Source organism: Oncorhynchus masou, chromosome 6 (assembly GCF_036934945.1).
Source record: "Oncorhynchus masou masou isolate Uvic2021 chromosome 6, UVic_Omas_1.1, whole genome shotgun sequence".
NCBI classification, from domain to species: domain Eukaryota; kingdom Metazoa; phylum Chordata; class Actinopteri; order Salmoniformes; family Salmonidae; genus Oncorhynchus; species Oncorhynchus masou.
The window spans coordinates 15,556,616-15,579,782 of record NC_088217.1 but is presented as its reverse complement, the minus strand read 5'-3'; the positions used below and the strand labels follow the sequence as shown (position 1 = coordinate 15,579,782).

Here is a 23,167-nt window from a genome sequence, read left to right as displayed (position 1 = left end):
CATCCCCTTTAGCCCTCAGAACAGCCTGAATTCTTCAAGGCATGGACTCTACAAGGTGTCGAAAGCGTTACCCAGGGATGTTGGCCTGTGTTAACTGCAATGCTTCCCACAGTTGGCTGGATGTCCTTTGGGTGGTAGACCATTCTTAATACACACGGGAAACTGTAGAGCAGCAGGGTTGCAGTTCTTGACACAAACAGGTGTGCCTGGCACCAACTACCATGCCCCCAACTACCATACTCCCTTCAAAGGCACAGTATTTTGCCTTGCCCATGGCACACATACACAATTCATGTCTCAATTGTCTCAATCCTTATTTACCCTGTCTCCTCCCCTTCATCTACACTGATTTGAAGTGGATTTAACAAGTGACATCAATAAGGGATCATAGCTTTCACCTGGATTCACCTGGTCAGCCCATGTCACGGTATGAGCAGGTGTTCTTAATGTTTTGTACACTCAGTGTATATTATTATATAATGTAATGGATACATAATTGTCTTTACATCATAACACTATAGCACAGGAGGGGGAGAGAGGGGGAAACAGAGGGAGGGGGAGTGGGAGGGAGAGGGGAAATGGAGTCAGGTATCTCAGAAAAGGCAGTCCTCCTGGACTTTTGACACACGACAGTGTCTAGACTTCCTCGTATGTTGTTGCTGGGCCGATGACTTCCTCGTATGTTGTTGCTGGGCCGATGACTTCCTCGTATGTTGTTGCTGGGCCGATGACTTCCTCGTATGTTGTTGCTGGGCCGATGACTTCCTCGTATGTTGTTGCTGGGCCGATGACTTCCTCGTATGTTGTTGCTGGGCCGATGACTTCCTCGTATGTTGTTGCTGGGCCGATGACTTCCTCGTATGTTGTTGCTGGGCCGATGACTTCCTCGTATGTTGTTGCTGGGCCGATGACTTCCTCGTATGTTGTTGCTGGGCCGATGACTTCCTCGTATGTTGTTGCTGGGCCGATGACTTCCTCGTATGTTGTTGCTGGGCCGATGACTTCCTCGTATGTTGTTGCTGGGCCGATGACTTCCTCGTATGTTGTTGCTGGGCCAACCAATTACTTCCTAGTATGTTGTTTATGTGCTTAGTTGTGAGTGTATGGAGAAAAGCCTGGGTTTGGCTACTGTAGCAACTACTCAAACTATTGCCCACTTAAATAAAGGTTAAATAAAATTAAAAGATGCACTTTGCAGAAATCGCTCTACCATATCCTGGTTACTAAAATTCTTATAGTTTGCCTAATTTCAGTTTATGTGAGAAAACAAGCAAGTATAATGTAGAGAATCATTCTACCATCTAAACCGCTGTGAAATGTATTTTCCAAAACCAACAATATTGTATTTTCAGATGTTTGAAGCTGGTGTACAAAACCGAAAGTTAGACACAAAAACTAAACTTAAAAAACGGAAAGCATTGAAATAGCGAACATAGAACAGACCGACTGCTTCCTATACGTGCTTTTAATGAGAATAACCAATCTATAACTCACTTTTCTATGTGAATTTTGTCAGGTCGTCCAAAAAGTTACATATTGTATAGTAGCCTTAAAACATGAGCAATAACTATGACTATCTACTGTATTTGACATCATTTCTCATATACGCCAGCATGAGAGGTACCACAAACACCTTCTCTGACTGCGTTGTGCCCAGCTGTAATATCTAGGGCCCTGAGTTTTCCTAGGCCACTTGACCTGACCAGGGAAACCTCTGGCTCTAGTTTGATATGTTGACCCTTTAACCAGGGCCAGGGTTGGGCGGATTACATAAATGTAATTGGTTACGGATTACATATGACTTGACAATAAAAGTAATTAGTTAGCTAATCCATTGGATTACTCAGAATTAGTGGCTTACCTCCCCTCCAGGACACACCATCCACAGTAGGGGTCGTGGGCAGACAGACAGGCTTGGCAGTCCAGATGTTCGTGGCACTCAGCCACTGGCCTCTTCTGGAGCTATGGCCACAACAAAACAACAGGCAATATTCAGTCATTATGTGCAACGCATGGTAAACAATGAGACCCATTTGGGACACAGAACTATTGCCCAAAACTGTTGCCACTTACCTGATCGATAAAAGGAGTGGATAGAAATAAAGCAATGTGGTGAAAATGTTGTAGAGTCTATGAGGACTTTGCATGAAGCCATTACTATAACCTGAACCTCGTCTCAATAGAGCCGTGGACGAGATTACTATAAACTAAAAAAGAGACTTGTTTCAGAGACAGTCATTGGCCACTGTGAAGGGAAGAAATTAAAGTTGTTGTGTTGGTAGTGTACCGTTGGTGTCAGAAGTGGGATTCATGTGTGTAAAACTGCCAATGAGCAGAGGACTAGGCAGGACAGCACCAACAAACAGATCTAGGACCAGGCTAGTGTACTGTACCATGGTGGACGTCATGATGAAAAGGTGCTCCTCAGACTGATCCAGGAGCAGGTCTGAGCTGATGACCGCGTTGGCCTGGATGGAGACGACGGCGTACTCCTCCACCTCACCGTTAGGGCCCAGAAACACCTGCAAAACAAATATTCAAATGGTTAAGAAACCTATTAGGTACATTTAATTAAAGCAAACCGATAAAGGAGTACAGAACTAGGGTCACTCGTATGACAGGAAAGCATGCACACAGTGCTCCAATAGGGTTAGCCCAATTTAGGGAAATGTAAAGTGGGATCATTAGTTTTATTTTATTTAACCTTTATTTAACCAGGCAAGTCAGTTATGAACAAATTCTTATTTACCATGACAGCCTACACTGGCCAAACCCAGACCACACTAGGCCAAATTGAGCTTGGATTCGAACCAGGGTGTCTGTAGGGTTGCCTCTAGCACTGAGACGCAGTGCCTTAGACTGCTGTGCCACTCGGGGGCCTAATCATTAGTGAGGATCGCTACAATATTATAGAAGTTTGAGAAACCCTGATCTAGAGGAGTAGAAAAAGTTCATTTACTCACTAAAATGCCTTCAGAATGAGGTTCTTATGATCAAACACCCCCTTCACCTACTTGGCCTTCTCATTACCAAAACTTAAAAAAATCTCTAATTGGTAAAAAGTCAGATTTAATTGTAATATTTCACTTAAATATTTAAGGTTTCAGTGTTCTGTTTAACTCAGGCCTTTTCAATAGGGGAGCAAGGTAAACAAATATTTGAAATGGGTTTGTGTCTTACTTTTTGCACTGTTACGGTAATGATAATTGGGTGGAAATTGTGGTAAAATGTATTATATCTGATCAAAAAACATAATAATAATGATATAGATAAGTACAGATCCTAATCTCAGTGTTCCTAGAGGGCATTTCATGAAAAATTACCAGAGAAATTTGGGGTCAAATGTCAGTTTCATGAGAATGACCCACTCTGACCCTCCGCCATCCACTAGAATAGGATTATCTCATCATGGCAAATTACTGGCACATATCTCACCCTTGCAATCCCATCATCTGTCAGTGGCATTTTCTGAACACACACACACACACACACACACACAACAGAACAAACTCTGGGTTGAGCGCACACACCCACACATTCTATGTCTAATTCACCTTATATTAAATTGCATTGAAGGCCAATCCAATCATTCGATTTCCCCAATACCAACTCTGTAATAGTTAGAGCTCACTGCTAATTCACCTAGCAGATGTCAGTCATGTGCAGACCTTGGTTCAAATAAATGTGTATTTAGGTATTTGTTATTTAAATACTTACATTCTTTTTATTTTCAAATAACGTGGTGCCGAATAAACTACTTCTATTAAAAGTATTAGAACATATTTAAGTAATTACCTATTAATAGCTTACTATTTGAAACTATTTTCAAATACATTATTTCAGGACCAAACAGACCAGGGTTCAAATGCATGGGAGTATTTCATAAAAAAAATAATGAAAAATACACTTGTCGATGTATTTGAGTATTTTCGAATACATGCCAATACTTTGTGTATTCCCAAATACATCCCAATATTCAACTAATACATAATTATTTTTTTAAACTACGTAATAATACTTAGCGATTGAAATAGTATTTGAACCCAGATCTGATCATGTGCTGTAATATGCTATGTCCCAGAGGCATACTGTATACAGTCTGGGACTACAGTAAGAGGGACAGTAGCAACAATGAATGACAGAGTCATCATTTATCTGGTGACTGTGACATTCACACAATTCGCTAGTGTGTGTGTGTGTGTGTGTGTGTGTGTGTGTGTGTGTGTGTGTGTGTGTGTGTGTGTGTGTGTGTGTGTGTGTGTGTGTGTATGTATGTATGTATGTATGTATGTATGTATGTATGTATGTATGTATGTATGTATGTATGTATGTTTATGCGTATGTGTGCATGCGTGCTTGTATGTATGTATGCATACGTATGTGTGTTTGCATGCGTGTATGTATGCATGCGTGTATGTATGCATGCATGCGTGTTTATGCATGCATGCGTGTATGCATGCGTGTATGTATGTATGTATGTATGTATGTATGTATGTATGTATGTATGTATGTATGCATACGTATGTGTGTTTATGCGTATGTGTGTATGCGTGCTTGTATGTATGTATGCATGCATGATAGTCTATGAAAAGAGAATAGGGCATTCTATTTAAAACTAATTTCTATTTAGAACTCTGTTTTTGCTATTTATTTGCCAGTCAGTGACGACTGTGCCCTGTATGCACACACTGTGTGAGACTCAAACACGGAGTCCTAGTTAGCCAGACATCATGAAGAACGGCCACATTGGCCAGTGTTGTTGTTATGTGGTCAGTGTGTAAAAATATTGTTAATGGGTGTCATTGTGCTCCCCTCCCTGCTCTGCTCCACCACACCCTGGTCACAACCACAGCACAGCCATTGACAAAAATGAAACAAAGTGCTAATTGTTAGCGCTAGTCACTATTCCTCACTGGGAGTGAGAGAACTTGCTGTTACTAAGAACTCGCTATGCCTAAATACTCTGATGCGGCTTCCTTGCCTTCAGTGACAGTGACAGTTGAACAGACTTGATGGGTTTTCACCAAGGCAGCCAGTTTAAACTACTGAGATGTCCCCTATGAGCCCCTGCCACATAACCCACTCAAATTCACATGTCTGGGTGATATAAACTCAACCCTTGGCACTAATGCATTTCAAGAACATATTTGAAGTGGGTTGTTTTTATATTTTCCCAACCCCTCTGTGTGTATCACTACCATGTTAACCCAAGCCCTCTGTGTGTATCACTACCATGTTATGTTAACCCAAACCCTCTGTGTGTATCACTACCGTGTTATGTTAACCCAAGCCCTCTGTGTGTATCACTACCATGTTAGGTTAACCCAAACCCTCTGGGTGTATCACTACCATGTTAGGTTAACCCAAGCCCTCTGTGTGTATCACTTCCATGTTATGTTAACCCAAATGTGTGTTATTCCCCTCTATTCCACACAAGGTGTCGTCTATTTCCGAGGCTGGTTCAGGGTGTCGTCTATATCGGAGGCTGGTTCAGGGTGTCGTCTATATCCGAGGCTGGTACAGGGTGTCGTCTATATCCGAGGCTGGTACAGGGTGTCGTCTATATCCGAGGATGGTACAGGGTGAGGTCTATATCCGAGGCTGGTACAGGGTGAGGTCTATGTATGTACAGGGTGAGGTCTATATCCGAGGACGGTACAGGGTGTCGTCTATATCCGAGGCTGGTACAGGGTGAGGTCTATATCCGAGGCTGGTACAGGGTGAGGTCTATATCTGAGGCTGGTACAGGGTGAGGTCTATGTATGTACAGGGTGAGGTCTATATCCGAGGATGGTACAGGGTGAGGTCTATATCCGAGGCTGGTACAGGGTGAGGTCTATATCTGAGGCTGGTACAGGGTGAGGTCTATGTATGTACAGGGTGAGGTCTATATCGGAGGACGGTACAGGGTGTCGTCTATATCCGAGGCCGGTACAGGGTGTCGTCTATATCGGAGGCCGGTTCAGGGTGTCGTCTATATCGGAGGCCGGTTCAGGGTGTCGTCTATATCGGAGGCCGGTTCAGGGTGTCGTCTATATCGGAGGCCGGTTCAGGGTGTCGTCTATATCGGAGGCCGGTTCAGGGTGTCGTCTATATCGGAGGCCGGTTCAGGGTGTCGTCTATATCGGAGGCCGGTTCAGGGTGTCGTCTATATCGGAGGCCGGTTCAGGGTGTCGTCTATATCGGAGGCCGGTTCAGGGTGTCGTCTATATCGGAGGCCGGTTCAGGGTGTCGTCTATATCGGAGGCCGGTTCAGGGTGTCGTCTATATCGGAGGCCGGTTCAGGGTGTCGTCTATATCGGAGGCCGGTTCAGGGTGTCGTCTATATCGGAGGCCGGTTCAGGGTGTCGTCTATAGGCGGTTCAGGGTGTCGCCGGGAGGCCGGTTCAGGGTGTCGTCTATATCGGAGGCCGGTTCAGGGTGTCGTCTATATCGGAGGCCGGTGTTCAGGGTGTCGTCTATATCGGAGGCCGGTTCAGGGTGTCGTCTATATCGGAGGCCGGTACAGGGTGTCGTCTATATCGGAGGCCGGTACAGGGTGTCGTCTATATCGGAGGCCGGTTCAGGGTGTCGTCTATATCGGAGGCCGGTTCAGGGTGTCGTCTATATCGGAGGCCGGTTCAGGGTGTCGTCTATATCGGAGGCCGGTACAGGGTGTCGTCTATATCGGAGGCCGGTACAGGGTGGATGTAGGAATATCCCTCCGAGTGTGTATGATTAATAAAGGTGTCAGACTATGCTGCCCATCTTCTATCAGTGCACTGGTTCATGTTGGAACTATGGAAGGGTAAAATGTCTGATCTCTTGCATACGTACTTGTTTGTCTGTCTGGCTCGTTTTCCATGAATATGTCTAGATCTACGTAGAGGCTGAGCTGAGGATATTCAGGGATTATTAAAGGCTCACTTAATCCAATGGAATGTACTGAAATGTACCGTATACAAAATGTACTGTATAACATACAAGACACAGAAACTACCAGCATAGAACATGTCCAGTCAGGTCCTGTTTTAAAGGTGTACAACATATTGAGGACACCTTCCTAATATTGAGTTACACTCCCTTTTGCCCTCAGAACAGCCTCAGTTCATCAGGACATGGACTCCACAAGGTGTCGAAAATGTTCCACAGGGATGCTGGCCCATGTTGACTCTAATGCGTCCCACAGTTGTGTCAAGTTGGCTGGATGTCCTTTGGGTGGTGGACCATTCTTAATACACACAGGAAACTGTTGAGGGTGAAAAACACAGTAGATTTGCAGTTCTTGACACAAACCGGTGTGCCTGGCACCTACTACCATACCCTGTTCAAAGGCACTTACATTTTTTGTCTTGCCTATTCACCCTCTGAATGGCACACATACACAATCCATGTCTCAATTTTCTCAAGGCATAAAAATCCTTTGTCTCCTCCCCTTCATCTACACTGGTTGAAGTGGATTTAACAAGTGACATCAATAAAGGATCATAGTTTTCACCTGGATTCACCTGGTCAGTCTGTCATGGAAAGAGCAGGTGTCCTTAATGTTTTGTACACTCAATATAAATCGCTCCAATAGTTTTACCATCTCAAATTGTCTCTACCTTGCGCAGGTTTCCCTTGGAATCCCCCAGGAAGGCGATTGTATGTCCCGCCCTTACGCTGACAGCCACGGCGGTGAGACGGGTGGATGGGCTGTCCAATATGGGCTCGGCTTCCACAGCCACCCGGCTGGCCATTGGACTGGGGGTGTGGTCTGAACCACATGGGTAGGCATCCAGGGTGTTCTATAATTCAAGAGGGAAATCATTAGAAAATTGATGTAATTTAGAGATGTATGGACACAATTTGTTAAATTAGGTGCAATTTATCATCTTCATTATGACAAATATTACCAGCTTATGAGTTCCTGCAACAAAAAACAATAGGGGTCAAGTAATAAACTTTGGGATGTAACACTGTTGATAGGTACTTGTGTTGATGGTTTTATGTGGTGTTGGTGTATTGTTACGATTTGTAACAGAGTTTATGTTCACGGAACTAGAGCTAGCCTAGCATTACCACATCTCCCATCCCTCCATCTTCCTCCCTCTCACACACCTACTCCATCTCCCTTACATACACACACCCCCTCCTTCCCTCTCACAGACCCCCTCCCTCCCTCTCACACACCCACTCCATCCATCTATCCACACAGCTCCCTCCCAATTCAATTCAAGGGGCTTTATTGGCATGGGAAACATATGTTTACAGTGCCAGAGCAAGTGAAGTAGACAATATACAAAAGTGAAATAAACAATCAAAATGAACAGTAAACATTACACACAGTTAATTTTATGTATATATACAGTGTTGTAACAAATGTACAAATGGTTAAAGTACAAAAGGGAAAATAAATTAGCATAAATATGGGTTGTATTTACAATGGTGTTTTCACTGGTTGCCCTTTTCTTGTGGCAACAGGTCACACATCTTGCTGCTGTGATGGCACACTGGTATTTCAACCAACAGATATGGGAGTTGATCAAAATCGGCTTTGTTTTCGAGTTGTTTGTGGATCTGTGTAATCTGAGGGAAATATGTGTCTCTAATATGGTCATACATTGGACAGGAGGTTAGGAAGTGCAGCTCAGTTTCCACCTCATTTTGTGGGCAGTGTGCCCATAGCCTGTCTTCTCTTGAGCCAGGTCTGTCTACAGCGGTCTTTCTCAATAGCAAGGCTATGCTCACTGAGTCTGTACATAGTCAAAGCTTTCCTTAAGTTTGGGTCAGTCACAGTGGTCAGGTATTCTGCCACTGTGTACTCTCTGTTTTAGGGCCAAATAGCATTCCAGTTTGCTCTGTTTCTTTGTTAATTCTTTCCAATGTGTCAAGTAATTATCTTTTTGTTTTCTCATGATTTGATTGGGTCTAATTGTTCTGTTGTCCTGGGGCTCTGTGGGGTGTGTTTGCGTTTGTGAACAGAGCCCCAGGACCAGCTTGCTTAGGGGACTCTTCTCCAGGTTCATCTCTCTGTAGGCGATGGCTTTGTTATGGAAGGTTTGGGAATCACTTCCTTTTAGGTGGTTGTAGAATTTAACGGCTCTTTTCTGGATTTTGATCATTATCGGTATCGGCCTAATTCTTTGGTGTTCTACGTTTGTACACTGAGGATATTTTTGCAGAAAACTGCATGCAGAGTCTCAATTTAGTGTTTGTCCCATTTTGTGAATTCTTGGTTGGTGAGCGAGCCACAGACCTCACAACCATAAAGGGCAATGGGCTCAAATATTCAAGTATTTTTAGCCAGATCCTAATTAGTATGTTGAATTTTATGTTCCTTTTGATTGCAGAGAATGCCCTTCTTGCCTTGTCTCTCAGATCATTCACAGCTTTGTGGAAGTTACCTGTGGCGGTGATGTTTAGACCTCCCTCTCACACACACACACACGTTTCTCCTCATTTCCTCCTCTTCCTCCCTGTCCCATCTGCTTCCCTGTTGCAATCTCCCTCGTTCCGGTCTCAGCGGTGGGTGACTTTATCCATCCTTGTCAGTCCTGGTTAAATGTGGCCCTCTCACTAAGGCCAATGTCACGATCGATTCCCCCCCCCCTTACAATCCTATTACAATATCCTACTGTGTCCCAGATGGCACCCTTTTCCATTTGTAGTGCACTACTTTTGGAAGGGCCCATAGGGCTCTGGTCAAAAACAGTGCAATAAATAGGGAATAGGGTGCCATTTGGGACACAGGCCCACCACACTAATGTTCCCCGACCCCATCAGAAGGTAAACAGCATTCAGGGGTCAGAGGTTAACACCTCTTCTGTGTCATCTATGGGGTGTATCATTAAATACACTGTGGCTCAGTGCCCACCCACTGAAGTCGGAGTGGTAGTCACACACACACACACACACACACACACACACACACACACACACACACACACACACACAGGTCATTTTGAGAAAGTTATCTAATTTAATTTCCCAAATAGAAGGATTACATTTATCCATACTAAAATATCAAATTACATTTCATAGAATTTCTAACATGGAGGTCACGTCGCAGAAGCTGAATGACCCTGGACGCAACCAATCTAGTAGTAGAATTACAGTAAATCCTAAAGACATTCTGACTTGGTAAGAAACAACATCATCTTTATTGGTATATGTAGATTAAATGCAGTTCCACTATTTTACAGTCCCCTATTTGCCTGGTAACTTAAAACATGGTGACATGTTACATTATCATCACTTCCTAATAGTCTAATTCTACCACTGGTTTTAAGTACCTTTATGTATTAATTGCACGCCGTGTAATTTCCTAATAATTTGTCCTGTCCAGATGAACAGGACAAATGCATAAAGCAGTAGCAGACGATAAAACAAGGATCATTTGGCATCCAAATAGTTACAAATTGTTAGATTTTTAGAAGCAAGCACTGGGAGGTGCCCATTGTTTCCTCATGACTTCCTCATAGTAGGTAGCCTAAATAGCAGCAATAAAAGGATTGCAAACTAAAGTGCTAAAATAAGGCAAGCAGTTTTCAAATACTATTCTAAATCATTTCCAATACTTCACCTAGGCTCGATTGGAACTAATAGAATAGTCGCAAAACGGCAAACCCTGTCCATCTAGCACTTCAGACAGGTTAAAGCAAATGCTAAAATATTTGGAAAGATTACAAACACTATTTGAACGCAGGACTGAATAAGGACCTGGCAAGTCAATCTACTCACCGACGGCAGGTTGGCGCAGTTGGATTTGACTTCGTACTCGATGTAGGCCGCCTCCCCCACTCCCTCAGCACGGCCGAACTGCGTGTAGCACAGGTCCCTGGTGGAGTTGATCCTCTGGTCCAGATCGTCCAGGTTAAACATGCAGAGAGCAGAGTCCTCACTGGGCCGTGTGGACGAGGTCTGATGTGTGGAGAACACCCCCAGGAGCACCTCGGCTTTCCCAGCTTCGCCCCCACTCCCCCTGGGTGGTAGACCAAGGCGGACAGCTTGGAGCAGGTTGTAGCTCTTACCGGCTGCCGAGCGACAGGCCAGAGGAACTTCCACATACGAGTAGTAGGCCTGGTCATCCAGGCAGACGCGCGACACGTAGGTGCGGTACTCGCGCGACTGGGACTTAAGGTCACGCCGGTAGAAGAGGAAGTAGACATGCTGGCGCTGGGCAAAGGAGGCCACGAAGTGGTGGTCGTACTCCGAGAGACGGCCCGCCACCGATAGCTTTGCAGTTTCTTCATAGGAAAAGACGGGCTCCTGGACTAGGTTGCGCGTGGAGATAGGTGGGTGGCTGCTGGTGTAGCCGCGGCCCACAAAGAGCACGGGCTGGCGGTCAGGGCGGGAGCGCACCACCAGGCCCACCGTGCTCACGTTGGGGTGGTTGGCTGCCACGTATTGAGTGTCCACAGGCCGCTCGGCTGAGAACAGCACCGTACCCACAGAGTCTAAACTCCGCTTCTGGCAGATGCCCTGGTTGACGCTGCCACATGTGATCAGTTCCATAGAGTAGGGGTCCACCAGCAGGAGCTTGTTGTGGTTGCTGGTGGGCCGCGCCTGTGGGCAGTTGCCCTCGGTGACGGGTGGAAGGCACTCACGGCTGTCTGTCACGGGTCCGGTGTCGAACTGGAGTTCGGCAGTCAGGTGACGGTCCAGCTGGAAGAGGCGGTCCTGCGCCCCCACATAGACACGTCCCACCGCAGGGTCCGGGTGCAGGGTCATGTGCTCAAAGAGGGTGTCGTTGCGGGTAAAGGTGGGGTAGGGGGAGGAGGCCCAGGCCAGGCCATAGGAGGGCCAGCCGGCAGCTAGCAGCAGCAACAGTACTGGGGCTGGGACCGCCACCAGGACTGACAAACCATGTCGCATCATCCCCGGAGGCATGGCAACCAATCTGGCAACCCAGGAGAGAAAGCAAGGGATTCACACACTTCACAACCTAGATAGATAACATACTGCATATAGTTATGAGAAACATGAATATTCACATCATTTAACTTCAAGACATCAAATATACTGATAAACTACAGCTTATACCTAGATTAATGAATCAGAAAATGTTCCCCTCACCATTTGTTTCCAACAATGTGTTACAGAGGCATGTCACCCCTTGACCTCCCAGCAGCTTGGTTTGGCTAAAAACATCTCTCCTATGACACCAATCTGTAAAACAACGAGACAAACAGTTAATATATCTCTGCAAACCAAGGAACACCAGTTCAAGTGCAATTTTAAACCAATAACGCACTTTTACAACATAAAATGGTACAATCAAGCCACATGTCAAAAAAACATTGTCCCCCGTCAGCACATTTTCATGACAAATTGGAGAAAAAAACATCCCAAATTCGGCATGCAAAAGTCCAAATTGCCCCCTAATATCACAAAAACAACACCCGCTGCATTGTGTACTTTGCATTGCCCAAACACCTCGGGTTAGCAACAAGTGTTCACACCAACTCTCGTTACCCCAACACTAGAGTTAGCATGTTTCTTACTGAACAAGTCCCTTCATTATGCAAACACAAACGTAATGCAGAAATAATTAGTCATTTAATCCTGCTCCCGAAGTTACACACGTGACCAACCAGGGTTCGTCTCCAGCGCTTTACCCGAATGAATGATCCTAAAGCCTAGACGTCTTGGGTAAATCTCATGTCTCAGGTAAGGTTACTCATCACCAAACCACCTCTATAACAATACTATAGTTGTGCACTGTGTTGTCTTGATAGTCTGACTAAATGGAGCTCATTGGAAAGCATTACCATTGAAATGCAAGTCAGACCTGCCTTTGCCCAACAACATCGTTTTCACCAGTCTGGGAAGCCCATCTTAACACAAGCCAGGTCACACAGAGAACTTTCAGTATGCCAACTTTCAGTACGCCAGCTTTCAGTACGCCAGCTTTCAGCACGCCAGCTTTCAGTACGCCAGCTTTCAGTACGCCAACTTTCAGTTCGCCAACTTTCAGTTCGCCAACTTTCAGTACGCCAACTTTCAGTACGCCAACTTTCAGTACGCCAACTTTCAGTACGCCAACTTTCAGTACGCCAACTTTCAGTACGCCAACTTTCAGTACGCCAACTTTCAGTACGCCAACTTTCAGTACGCCAGCTTTCAGTACGCCAGCTTTCAGTACGCCAACTTTCAGCCCTCCCCATTGCTACGAGGCAAAAGCACTTCATTTGAGCAGTCACTAACACCCCTGGATACTTTTATCACAGTCATTCCTGGCACCAACAAACTGAGTCTGTCTTAAATGTCACCCTATTCCCCATTTAGTGCACTACTTTTGACCATGGGGCACAGGTCAAAAGTAGTGCACCCTATAGGGAATAGGGTGACATTTGGGACAAATCCTCTCTCCACTTCTCCCTCTCCATTAACTGACGGCGCCAGAGGCAAAGTCTCTCTTGATCGATGCCCTAGTTAGTGAAAATTACCAGAACATTCAAAACATGCAATGCAAACATTGAGTCGGGATTCAGAAAGAAGAAAAGAGACACTGACAAACACGAGCCAAAATACAGACCCTCCCCTTTAACCTGGCGAAAGAACAACAAGAACCACAATAGAATCGCTGTAGAAGAACAGACCCTAACCACCTGCCAGCCACACCAGGCAGGCTAAAGCAAACGCTAAAAGTATTTCAAAGATTTCATCTGGTATTTGAGTCCAGATTTGTTTGTGAGCGTGACTCCTGTTTGACTTGGAGATGATATAGGGGAACAGATGACTGGAGTGGTGATTAAATTCTCGTAGTTATCGAAATCAGATTTCCGCTCTAGGGGAAGTTGTTTTTTCCCCACTTTAGCCGGCGGGTTAGGTATCACTGTGTGAAAGGAGAGAGGTGAAAGCGGGTTAGGTATCACTGTGTGAAAGGAGAGAGGTGAAAGCGGGTTAGGTATCACTGTGTGAAAGGAGAGAGGTGAAAGCGGGTGAGGTATCACTGTGTGAAAGGAGAGAGGTGAAAGCGGGTTAGGTATCACTGTGTGAAAGGAGAGAGGTGAAAGCGGGTTAGGTATCACTGTGTGAAAGGAGAGAGGTGAAAGCGGGTTAGGTATCACTGTGTGAAAGGAGAGAGGTGAAAGCGGGTTAGGTATCACTGTGTGAAAGGAGAGAGGTGAGGAATTGTGTGCTTGTACTTGGTTAATCTGTAATGTTTCACTTAGTGTAATGGACTATTCCTTTCCCCTCCATCTCTCTGCTGAATGGAGTGGACACAGAAGCTAATGCACTAGATTCCTATGGTCAAGCTGTGCAGACTGAACAGAGTATACAGTATCTAAGCCTATCACCAAAGTAAAGCTGGAGACCAAGCCTGTTTGTGGAGAGCCTATGTACAGTGGCAAAAAAAATATGTGAACCCTTTGGAATTACCTGAATTACCGGGACTGAGAAACCACACCGCACCATCCCCGGAGGCATAGCAACCAATCTGGAAACCCAGGAGAGAAAGCAAGAGATTCACACACACACACTTCACAACGTAGATAGATAACAGACAACATCTCAGAAGACCTAAGATTAAGAATTGTTGACTTGAACAATGCTGGAAAGGGTGACCAAAGTATCTCTAAATGTCTTGATGTTCAGCAGTCCACGTTTATAAAAATTGTCTTGCTACTATCCCTAGGAGTTGCCATCCTGCAAAGATGACTGCAAGAGCACAGCGCAGAATGTTCAATGAGGTTAAGAAGAATCCTAGAGTGTCAGCTAATGACTTACAGAAATCTCTGGAACACGTTAACATCTCGGTTGACGAGTCCACGATATGGAAGAAGCCACTGCTGTCCAAAAAAAAAACATTTTTGCAAGTCTGAAGTTTGCAAAAGTGCACCTGGATGTTCCACAGCGCTACTGGCAAAATATTTTATGGACAGATGAAACTACAGTTGAGTTGTTTGGAAGGAACACACAACACTCTTGTGTGGAGAAAAAAAAGGCACAGGACACCAACATCAAAACCTCATCCCAACTGTAAAGTATGGTGGAGGGAGCATCATGGTTTGGGGCTGCTTTGCTGCCTCAGGGCCTGGACAGCTTGCTAACGTCGACGGAAAAATTAATTTCCAAGTTTTTTGCAGGAGAATGCTAGGCTATCTGTCGCCAAATGAAGCTCAACAGAAGTTGGGTGATGCAACAGGACCACGGCCCAAAACACAGAACTAAATCAACAACAGAATGGCTTGAACAGAAGAAAATACGCCTTCTGGAGTGGTCCAGTCAGTGTCCTGACCTCAACCCGATTGAGATGCTGTGGCATAACCTCAAGAGAACAGTTCACACCAGACATCCCAAGAATATTGCTGAACTGAAATAGTTTTGGAAAGAGGAATGGTCCAAAATTCCACCTGACCGTTGTGCAGGTCTGATCCACAACTACAGAAAACGTTTGGTTGAGGTTATTGCTGCCAAAGGAGGGTCAACCAGTTATTAAATCCAAGAGTTCACATACTTTTCCCACCCTACACTGTGAATGTTTACACAGTCTATTCAATAAAGACGTGAAAACGTACAATTGTTTGTGTGTTATTAGTTTAAGCAGACTGTCTATTGTCTATTGTCATGACCAAGATGAAGAGGAGATGAAAATGTGTGACCAATTTAAGCAGGAATCCAGGTATTTCCAAAGGGTTCACATACTGTTTCTTGCCACTGTACATGTTTCTTTGTGTTTGTGAGATGTAGCCTAAATAGCCTCTATGGGTTTTCAATTTGACATTCTCTCATTGGTTGTATGGCCCTTGGATACGGAAAGGTCGCCATGGATAAAGCCTGGGTTTCAGGCATTGTGCCAATCGAGAAATAAGGGCCAGGAGACAAACCATAATAGGTCCAGACAGGGTCCATTAACCAGAACAGGAGGAAGTCCACTGGTCTGGGCCAAGCTAAGTGACCAGGCGACTATGGAGCATTCCTGGGAAGCCTTCATCTGTTTGACTCCCACACACAGCCACCATCTCATTCAAACCAAAATCATTTCCCCAACTGATAGGGGAGAGAGACACACCGCGAGAGAGAGAGAGAGACACAGAGAGAGAGAGAGACACACCGCGAGAGAGAGAGACACACACCGAGAGAGAGAGAGAGAGAGAGAGAGACACACACCGAGAGAGTGAGAGAGAGAGACACACCTTTGCTGAGAGAGACACACCGCGACGGAAAAATTAATTTCCAAGAGAGACACTATCGCGCGCGAGAGAGACACAGAGAGAGTGATGAGACACACACCGAGAGAACTAAATCAACAACAGAATGGCTTGAGAGAGACACCGCGCTTCTGAGAGAGTCAGAGACACACCTCAACCCGAGAGAGAGTGACACAACCTCAAGAGAACAGACACCCAAGAATATTGCGAGAGAGAGAAAGAGAATGGTCCAAAATTCCACCTGACCGTTGTGCAGGTCTGATCACAACCAGAAAACGAGAGAGAGAGAGAGGAGACACACCAGTTATTAGAGAAGAGACATACACACCGAGAATGAGTAGAGAAAGACATGAAAACACCGAGAGAGTGTTAGAGTTTAAGAGAGACACACCAAGATGAGATGAGACACCGAGAGAGAGGAACCAGAGAGAGACACTGTTTCTTGAGAGAGAGACACTTTGTGAGAGATGAGCACCTCTAGAGAGACACCGAGAGAGAGATAGAGACACAGAGAGAGAGAGAGAGACAGAGAGAGAGGAGACACAGAGAGAGACAGAGTCCATTAACCGAGAGGAGACACCGAGAGAGAGACCAGAGACACTGGGAAGCCTTCATCTGAGAGACACCGAGACACCGAGAGAGAGACACCGAGACACCGAGAGAGACACCGAGAGAGAGACACCAAGAGAGAGACACCGAGAGAGAGACACCGAGAGAGAGAGAGAGAGACACAGAGAGAGAGACACAGAGAGAGAGACAGAGAGAGAGAGAGAGAGAGACCGAGAGAGAGAGAGAGAGACACCGAGAGAGAGAGAGAGAGAGAGACACCGAGAGAGAGAGAGAGAGAGAGACACCGAGAGAGAGACACCGAGACACCGAGAGAGAGACACCGAGACACCGAGAGAGAGACACCGAGACACCGAGAGAGAGAGAGAGCGCGAGACCGAGAGACATTACCACAAACCAGTGCTCGCAAGCTTCAGTGCTCCCTGAGAACTGATGGAATGTGACTAATGATAAGCCACAAAAGGAGAGAGCTAAAAAGAGAGCGAGAGAGGGGGTAGAGTAGCCATTAATTAAGGGGCCTACCCATAATGCCCCATTTGACAGCCACTCATTCACAGACCGGGGGGAGAGATGGAAGAATAAAGCAGGTTTCTAATTAGTGACCAATTACTGCTTACATAAAACACCCAAACAGTGGTCTGTGGAAAAAGGACTCCCACCCCATCCCACTTTTTTAATTTCTCTCAAACACACACTTGTAATAAACAGTCCTCCTCTGCACTTCAAACAAATAAACACACACTCATGCACGCCCCCATCCCCTCCCACACACACACAGAGCATTCCCTGGTCTGGGCAGAAAAGTGGGACAGATCTGGAGAGTGCAGTCAGTCACTCCTCAACATCAACAGTGTTTACAAAGGATGCTTTAGTGGCCTTAAGAAACTGTGTTCAATTATACAAACATGGAGGTCGATGTCCCTCTTCCACCCGTTTGCAGTGCAACGGTTACAGCACACACACACACACTAGGCTTAGGCGGTATACCGTATATCGAGGTATTTGGCAAAAGCCACGGGATGGTTTTTCCATACCGTCAATTTATACCGCTTAATAAATGTTTATATTTTTCCCTACTTTTTAAGTAAATACCTGCAGTTAACTTGTGCAATACGTTAGGAGATAAAGAAGATTGCATTTTTCACTTCACCGGTCACATAATTTGTAATTATGAAGCTTATACCGGGAGTCCCCAGTCACATGTTTTGTTTACAAGCACACAATGAGGAGATACTGGAGCCTTGAATCACTCAGTGGTGTGCAGCATACGCCAGGTGACCTAATTACAGTATGGAATTCACAACTAAATGTTTGCCAGCTAGATATCTTATATCTATTAAGTTAACCATCTAAAATGTGCTAAATGCTCTGCAGTTGTGCATTTGGTTTGCTGATTTAGTAGCTAGTTAGCTATCTAGCTAAGTGGTTAGCTTCTTCGAAAATCAAGCATTCGCTTGTTAACAGCAGACAATCCCTTCCTGGATCAACAGCCTTGCTGGCTAATATTTGTTTTGTGCGTGAAGCAAATGTAGTAGCATTTTTCAGTTTACATCCAGAAAGTATTCAGACCCCTTGACTTTGTCCATTTTTGTTAAGTTACAGATTTATTCTAATATTAATGAAATTGTTTTTTCCCGCTCATCAATTTACACACAATACCCCATAAGGACAAATGATTCCAAGAACACAGGATGAGATGTTACTATCCTTTGTGCAAGCACTTCCAAGAGTTAATGAACAGTGAGCGTGGTGAAATTTGGGGAGCGCATCGTCAGTAGTGTACCTTTGGTTCCTAGGGTGTTTCGGCCTTTCACACTATACACCCTCCCCAAAGGCGGCCAGCGACAGGGTGATCAATCCTACGCTTGCGTCCCATTCCCAATTAGTCATAGGAGTTGCCTTGTGGTTGATAGCCAACATCCCATGGGACTATGCATGGCAGGGGTGTCCTCCTCCCTGAGTCAAACATTGTTGACCGCATACCTCCTGGCCCTCTCACTTCGGGGCCCAGCTGGGGTCTTTCCTCTTCATCCAGAGCCACTGACTGCTGCCTTCTGCCGCCTCTGATACAGCTTTGATTGCCGAACGCTGGCTCTGGCCCTTAATTCCCAGGTCTCTAAGCAGTCTGGTTGTAGATGTTGCCACAAAACCTCTGCAGCCCACCTCCACTGGTCGGACTTCTGTGTTCCAGCCATGATGCCGTGCTTCGGCAGCTAGATCAGCATAGCGCAGATGTTTTCGCTCATAAGCCTCATCTACTGAGTTTTCCCAGGGTACTGGGAGCTCAATGATGAAGACCTTATTGAGTGAACGGGACCAGAGCACCATGTCAGGTCTTAGGGTGGTGGTTGCGATCTCCGGAGGAAACACAAGTTGCCGACCAATGTCAGCTAGCATTTTCCAGTCGCGGGCCAAGCGCAGCTGGTCTCGCTCTAATGGTGTAGAGCCGCTCTTTGGTGGTTTAACCCCTTCGCGGACAAAGTTTGTCCGTAAGGAGTGTGATGCTGCTGTGGGTGGTAGGGAGTTGGTGGCAGCTCGCTTGTCCTCCAGGGCGGACGCAAGGTTTTTAAGGACTTGGTTGTGACGCCAAGTGTAGCGTCCTTGGGTGAGGCTTGTTTTACACCCTGTGAGAATGTGCCTGAGGTTGGCTGGCATGGAACAGAGGGCACAGTCCGGAGCAAAAACAGTTTATAAATGTTTACAAATGTATTAATGTATTAAAATGTTTTCAACTGAAGTATGACATTTACATAAGTATTCAGACCCTTCACTCAGACTTTGTTGAAGCACATTTGGCAGCGATTACAGAATTGAGTCTTCAGTATGACACCACAAGCTTATTCTCTGCAGAGCCTCTCAAGCTCTGTCAGTTTGGATGGGGAGGGTCCCTGCACAGCTATTTTCAGGTCTCTCCAGAGATGTTCAATCAGGTTCAAGTCCGGGCTCTGGCTGGCCCACTCAAGAACATTCAGAGACTTGTCCCGAAGCCACTCCTTCGTTATCTTGGCTGTGTGCTTAGGGTTGTTGTCCTGTTGGAAGTTGAACATTCTCCCCAGTATGAGGTTCTGAGCGCTCTGGAGCAGATTCTCATCAAGGATCTCTCTGTACTTTGCTCCATTCATCTTTCTCACTAGTCTCACAGTCCCTGCTGCTGAAAAACATTCCGATAGCTTGATGCTGCCACCACCAAACTTCACCATAGGGACGGTATTCGCCAGGCGATAACCTGGTACTGGTCTTCTCCAGATGTGACTCTTGGCATTCAGGCCAGAGTTCAATCTTGGTTTCATCAGATCAGATAATCTTGCTTCTCATGTTCTGAGAGACCTGTAGGTGCTTTTTGGCAAACGCCGAGCGGGCTGTCATGTGCCTTTTACTGAGGAGTGGCTTCCATCTGGCCACTCTACCATAAAGGCCTGATTGGTGAAGTGCTGCAGAGATTGTTGCCCTTCTGGACGATTCTCCCATCTCCAGAGGAACTTTGGAGCTCTGTCAGAGTGACCATTGGGTTGTCGGTCCCCTCCCTGACCAATGCCCTTCTCCCCCGATTGCTGTTTGGCCGAGCAGCCAGCTATAGGAAGAGTTTGGTGGTTCCAAACTTCTTCCATTTAAGAATGATGGAGGCCACTGTTCTTGCTGTTTTGACTCGTTCCAAAACTCTTGAAAAGAGCCGAGTGATGTTTCACCGTTTCATTTATAATATCAAAAATGTTACTCACCATCCACCCATTTATAAAGACGCTATGAGAGATATTTCACTCTGAGTAAGTCATAACATTATTGTCTACAGAGGTATCAGGTTATCAATATCGCTCAATACAAGCGACGAAAGGCTAGAGATTGGCCGAGTTCCTGTATGTATATCTTTAGTTCAGTACAAGTCGTGTCAAGGCTTCTGACAGCCTTTCCAGACGGAGTTGGGTCCCAATATAAGTGGTGCTTCACAAATAACTGTTCTCCTGACTGCCTGTTGGTCCGACTGCTTGCATTGCTGACAACGGGTTATTTATAGAGAAACCCCCAACAATAGCTGCCGAACTGAAGAGAACACATTCCTCCAAACTCTCAGAGAGAGATTACTGCCCGTGCGTTCTTCCAGAGAGTTATTATCTCCCGGTAGAAGACTTAAACAATTTACATGAAACTCACTCTGAGGAGACGGATTTTAATAATTAGCCCCTTTTACGGAGACGTTTGTTCTAACAGTATTGGACATGTCCCACTGCTCTGGGGAGAGACACTTGTCACTAGGAGAGAAGACGGATGTTCCCATGGCTATTAAACTTTATGGCCCGAGGACAAGTGTGACGAATATTCGGGTGACAGAGACTCGGTTGAGGGTATCCCCCCCCATGTTTACGGGGGACAGATATGGTCGTGACATGAGAGCTTTGCTCAAACTGCTGCTCTCTCTCTATGTTGAGTTCACAGAAGTTCATGTTCAAACAAAAAGAGCCTCAATGGTCCTTGACATTTCCCAAAACCAGCGAACCAGATGTTCATCTGGATACTTATGAATTTGAGATCTCAAAATAGAAATGAAAACAAATCATTCACGTTGGGCGTGGGGACAGTCACATCTGAAATCAGATGCTGGGGTAGCAAGCAAAGTGGGACAAACTGTCAATCACAGAAAATATTTTATATTGATCCCAACAGCTTGCCGGGATGTGATGAAGTCTAGGCCTGACACTCATGGGAGTTTATCTCCACCCAAATAGGTGGATGTCATCACAACACATTGAAAAGGATCTACTGTCTGTTACCACACCATAACAAGCCTGTCAGGGGTCTCATCTGTGATTTAACTGAGATCTCTCACACACATACACACTTGGGCCAACTCTTCCACCCCAAGTTTTGACATTGTTTGGGTATGAGAGAGTGCATTCCGGGGCTGTAAGTGTCCAGCCAGCTGTCTGCATAGAAATTGCATAGCGTAAGGGTTTTATATGTCACTAGAACACCACAGCACAGAATGGCCCCTAAGATCAATCTACACCAGAAATCAACTAGATCCAGTCTCTCTGACTTCATCTACACCAGGGATCAACTACAGTTGAAGTCGGAAGTTTACATACACTTAGGATGGAGTCATTAAAACTTGTTTATCAACCACTCGTTCGCAAGTATAAACACCATGGGACCACGCAGCCATCATACCGCTCAGGAAGGAGACGCGTTCTGTCTCCTAGAGAGGAATGTACTTTGGTGTGAACAGTGCAAATCAATCCCAGAACAGCAGCAAAGGACCTTGTGAAGATGCTGGAGGAAACCGGTACAAAAGTATCTATATCCACAGTAAAACGAGTCCTATAGACATAACCTGAAAGGCCGCTGAGCAAGGAAGAAGCCACTGCTATAAAACTGCCAAAAAAAAGCCAGACTACGGTTTGCAACTGCACATGGGGACAAAGATTGTACTTTTTGGAGAAATGTCCTCTGGACTGATGAAACAAAAATAGAACTGTTTGGTCATAATGACCATCGTTATGTTTGGAGGAAAAAAGGGGGAGACTTGCAAGCCGAAGAACACCATCCCATCAGTGAAGCACAGGGGTGGCAGCATCATGTTGTGGGGGTGCTTTGCTGCAGGAGGGACTGGTGCACTTCACAAAATAGATGGCATCATGAGGTAGGACAATTATGTGGATATATTGAAGCAACATCAAGACATCAGTCAGGAAGTTAAAGCGTGTTCGCAAATGGGTCTTCAAAATGGACAATGACTCCAAGCATACTTCCAACGTTGTGGCAAAATGGCTTCAGGACAACAAAGTCAAGGTATTGGAGTGGCCATCACAAAGCCCTGACCCCAATCCCATAGAAATTTTTGGGTAGAACTGAAAAAGCGTGTGCGAGCAAGGAGGCCTACAAATCTGACTCAGTTACACCAGTTCTGCCAGGAGGAATGGGACAAAATTAACCAAACTTATTGTGGGAAGCTTGTGGAAGGCTACCCACAACATTTGACCCAATTTAAATAATGCAAAGGAAATGCTACCAAATACTAATTGAGTGTATGTGAACTTCTGACACACTGGGAATGTGATGAAAGCAATAAAAGCTTAAGTAAATCATTCTCTCTACTATTATTCTGACATTTCACATTCTTAAAATAAAGTGGTGATCCTAAATGACCTAAAACAGGGAATTATTACGAGGATTAAATGTCTGGAATTGTGAAAAACTGAGTTTAAATATATTTGGCTAAGGTGTATGTAAACTACCGAAGTTCAACTGTTGATCCTTCCGCAGGCTGATTTCTTCTTGAGAGGATGGACATAATTACAAATCATTTGGAGACTGCAAATTGACTACAAGAAGCACAAACATAATAATGTCAAACCTTTAATTTGTATATGATCACATATCTCTGCATATCTCGCTGCATATGGGAATACTTTGAAACAGATTTCGAAAATTAAAAATCACTTGGAGCTGATTTGCTGGTGTTTTTAGTCTTGTCGAAGAATAAAAAA

General features: G+C 45.2%; 1 protein-coding gene across 1 annotated transcript in view; it reads right to left on the bottom strand.

The window, feature by feature from the left end:
* Positions 1 to 23,167, bottom strand: part of LOC135541466 (plexin-B1-like) — a 180,032-nt gene that overhangs the window by 50,577 nt on the left and 106,288 nt on the right. The window contains exons 3-8 of the mRNA XM_064967774.1: positions 14,347 to 14,404; positions 12,037 to 12,129; positions 10,702 to 11,860; positions 7,584 to 7,766; positions 2,394 to 2,522; positions 1,862 to 1,962 (exon numbers count right to left, since the gene is read on the bottom strand). Of these exons, the coding sequence (XP_064823846.1) occupies positions 1,862 to 1,962; positions 2,394 to 2,522; positions 7,584 to 7,766; positions 10,702 to 11,850 (1,562 nt within the window). The 5' untranslated portion in view covers positions 11,851 to 11,860; positions 12,037 to 12,129; positions 14,347 to 14,404. The remainder of the gene's footprint in view (positions 1 to 1,861; positions 1,963 to 2,393; positions 2,523 to 7,583; positions 7,767 to 10,701; positions 11,861 to 12,036; positions 12,130 to 14,346; positions 14,405 to 23,167) is intronic.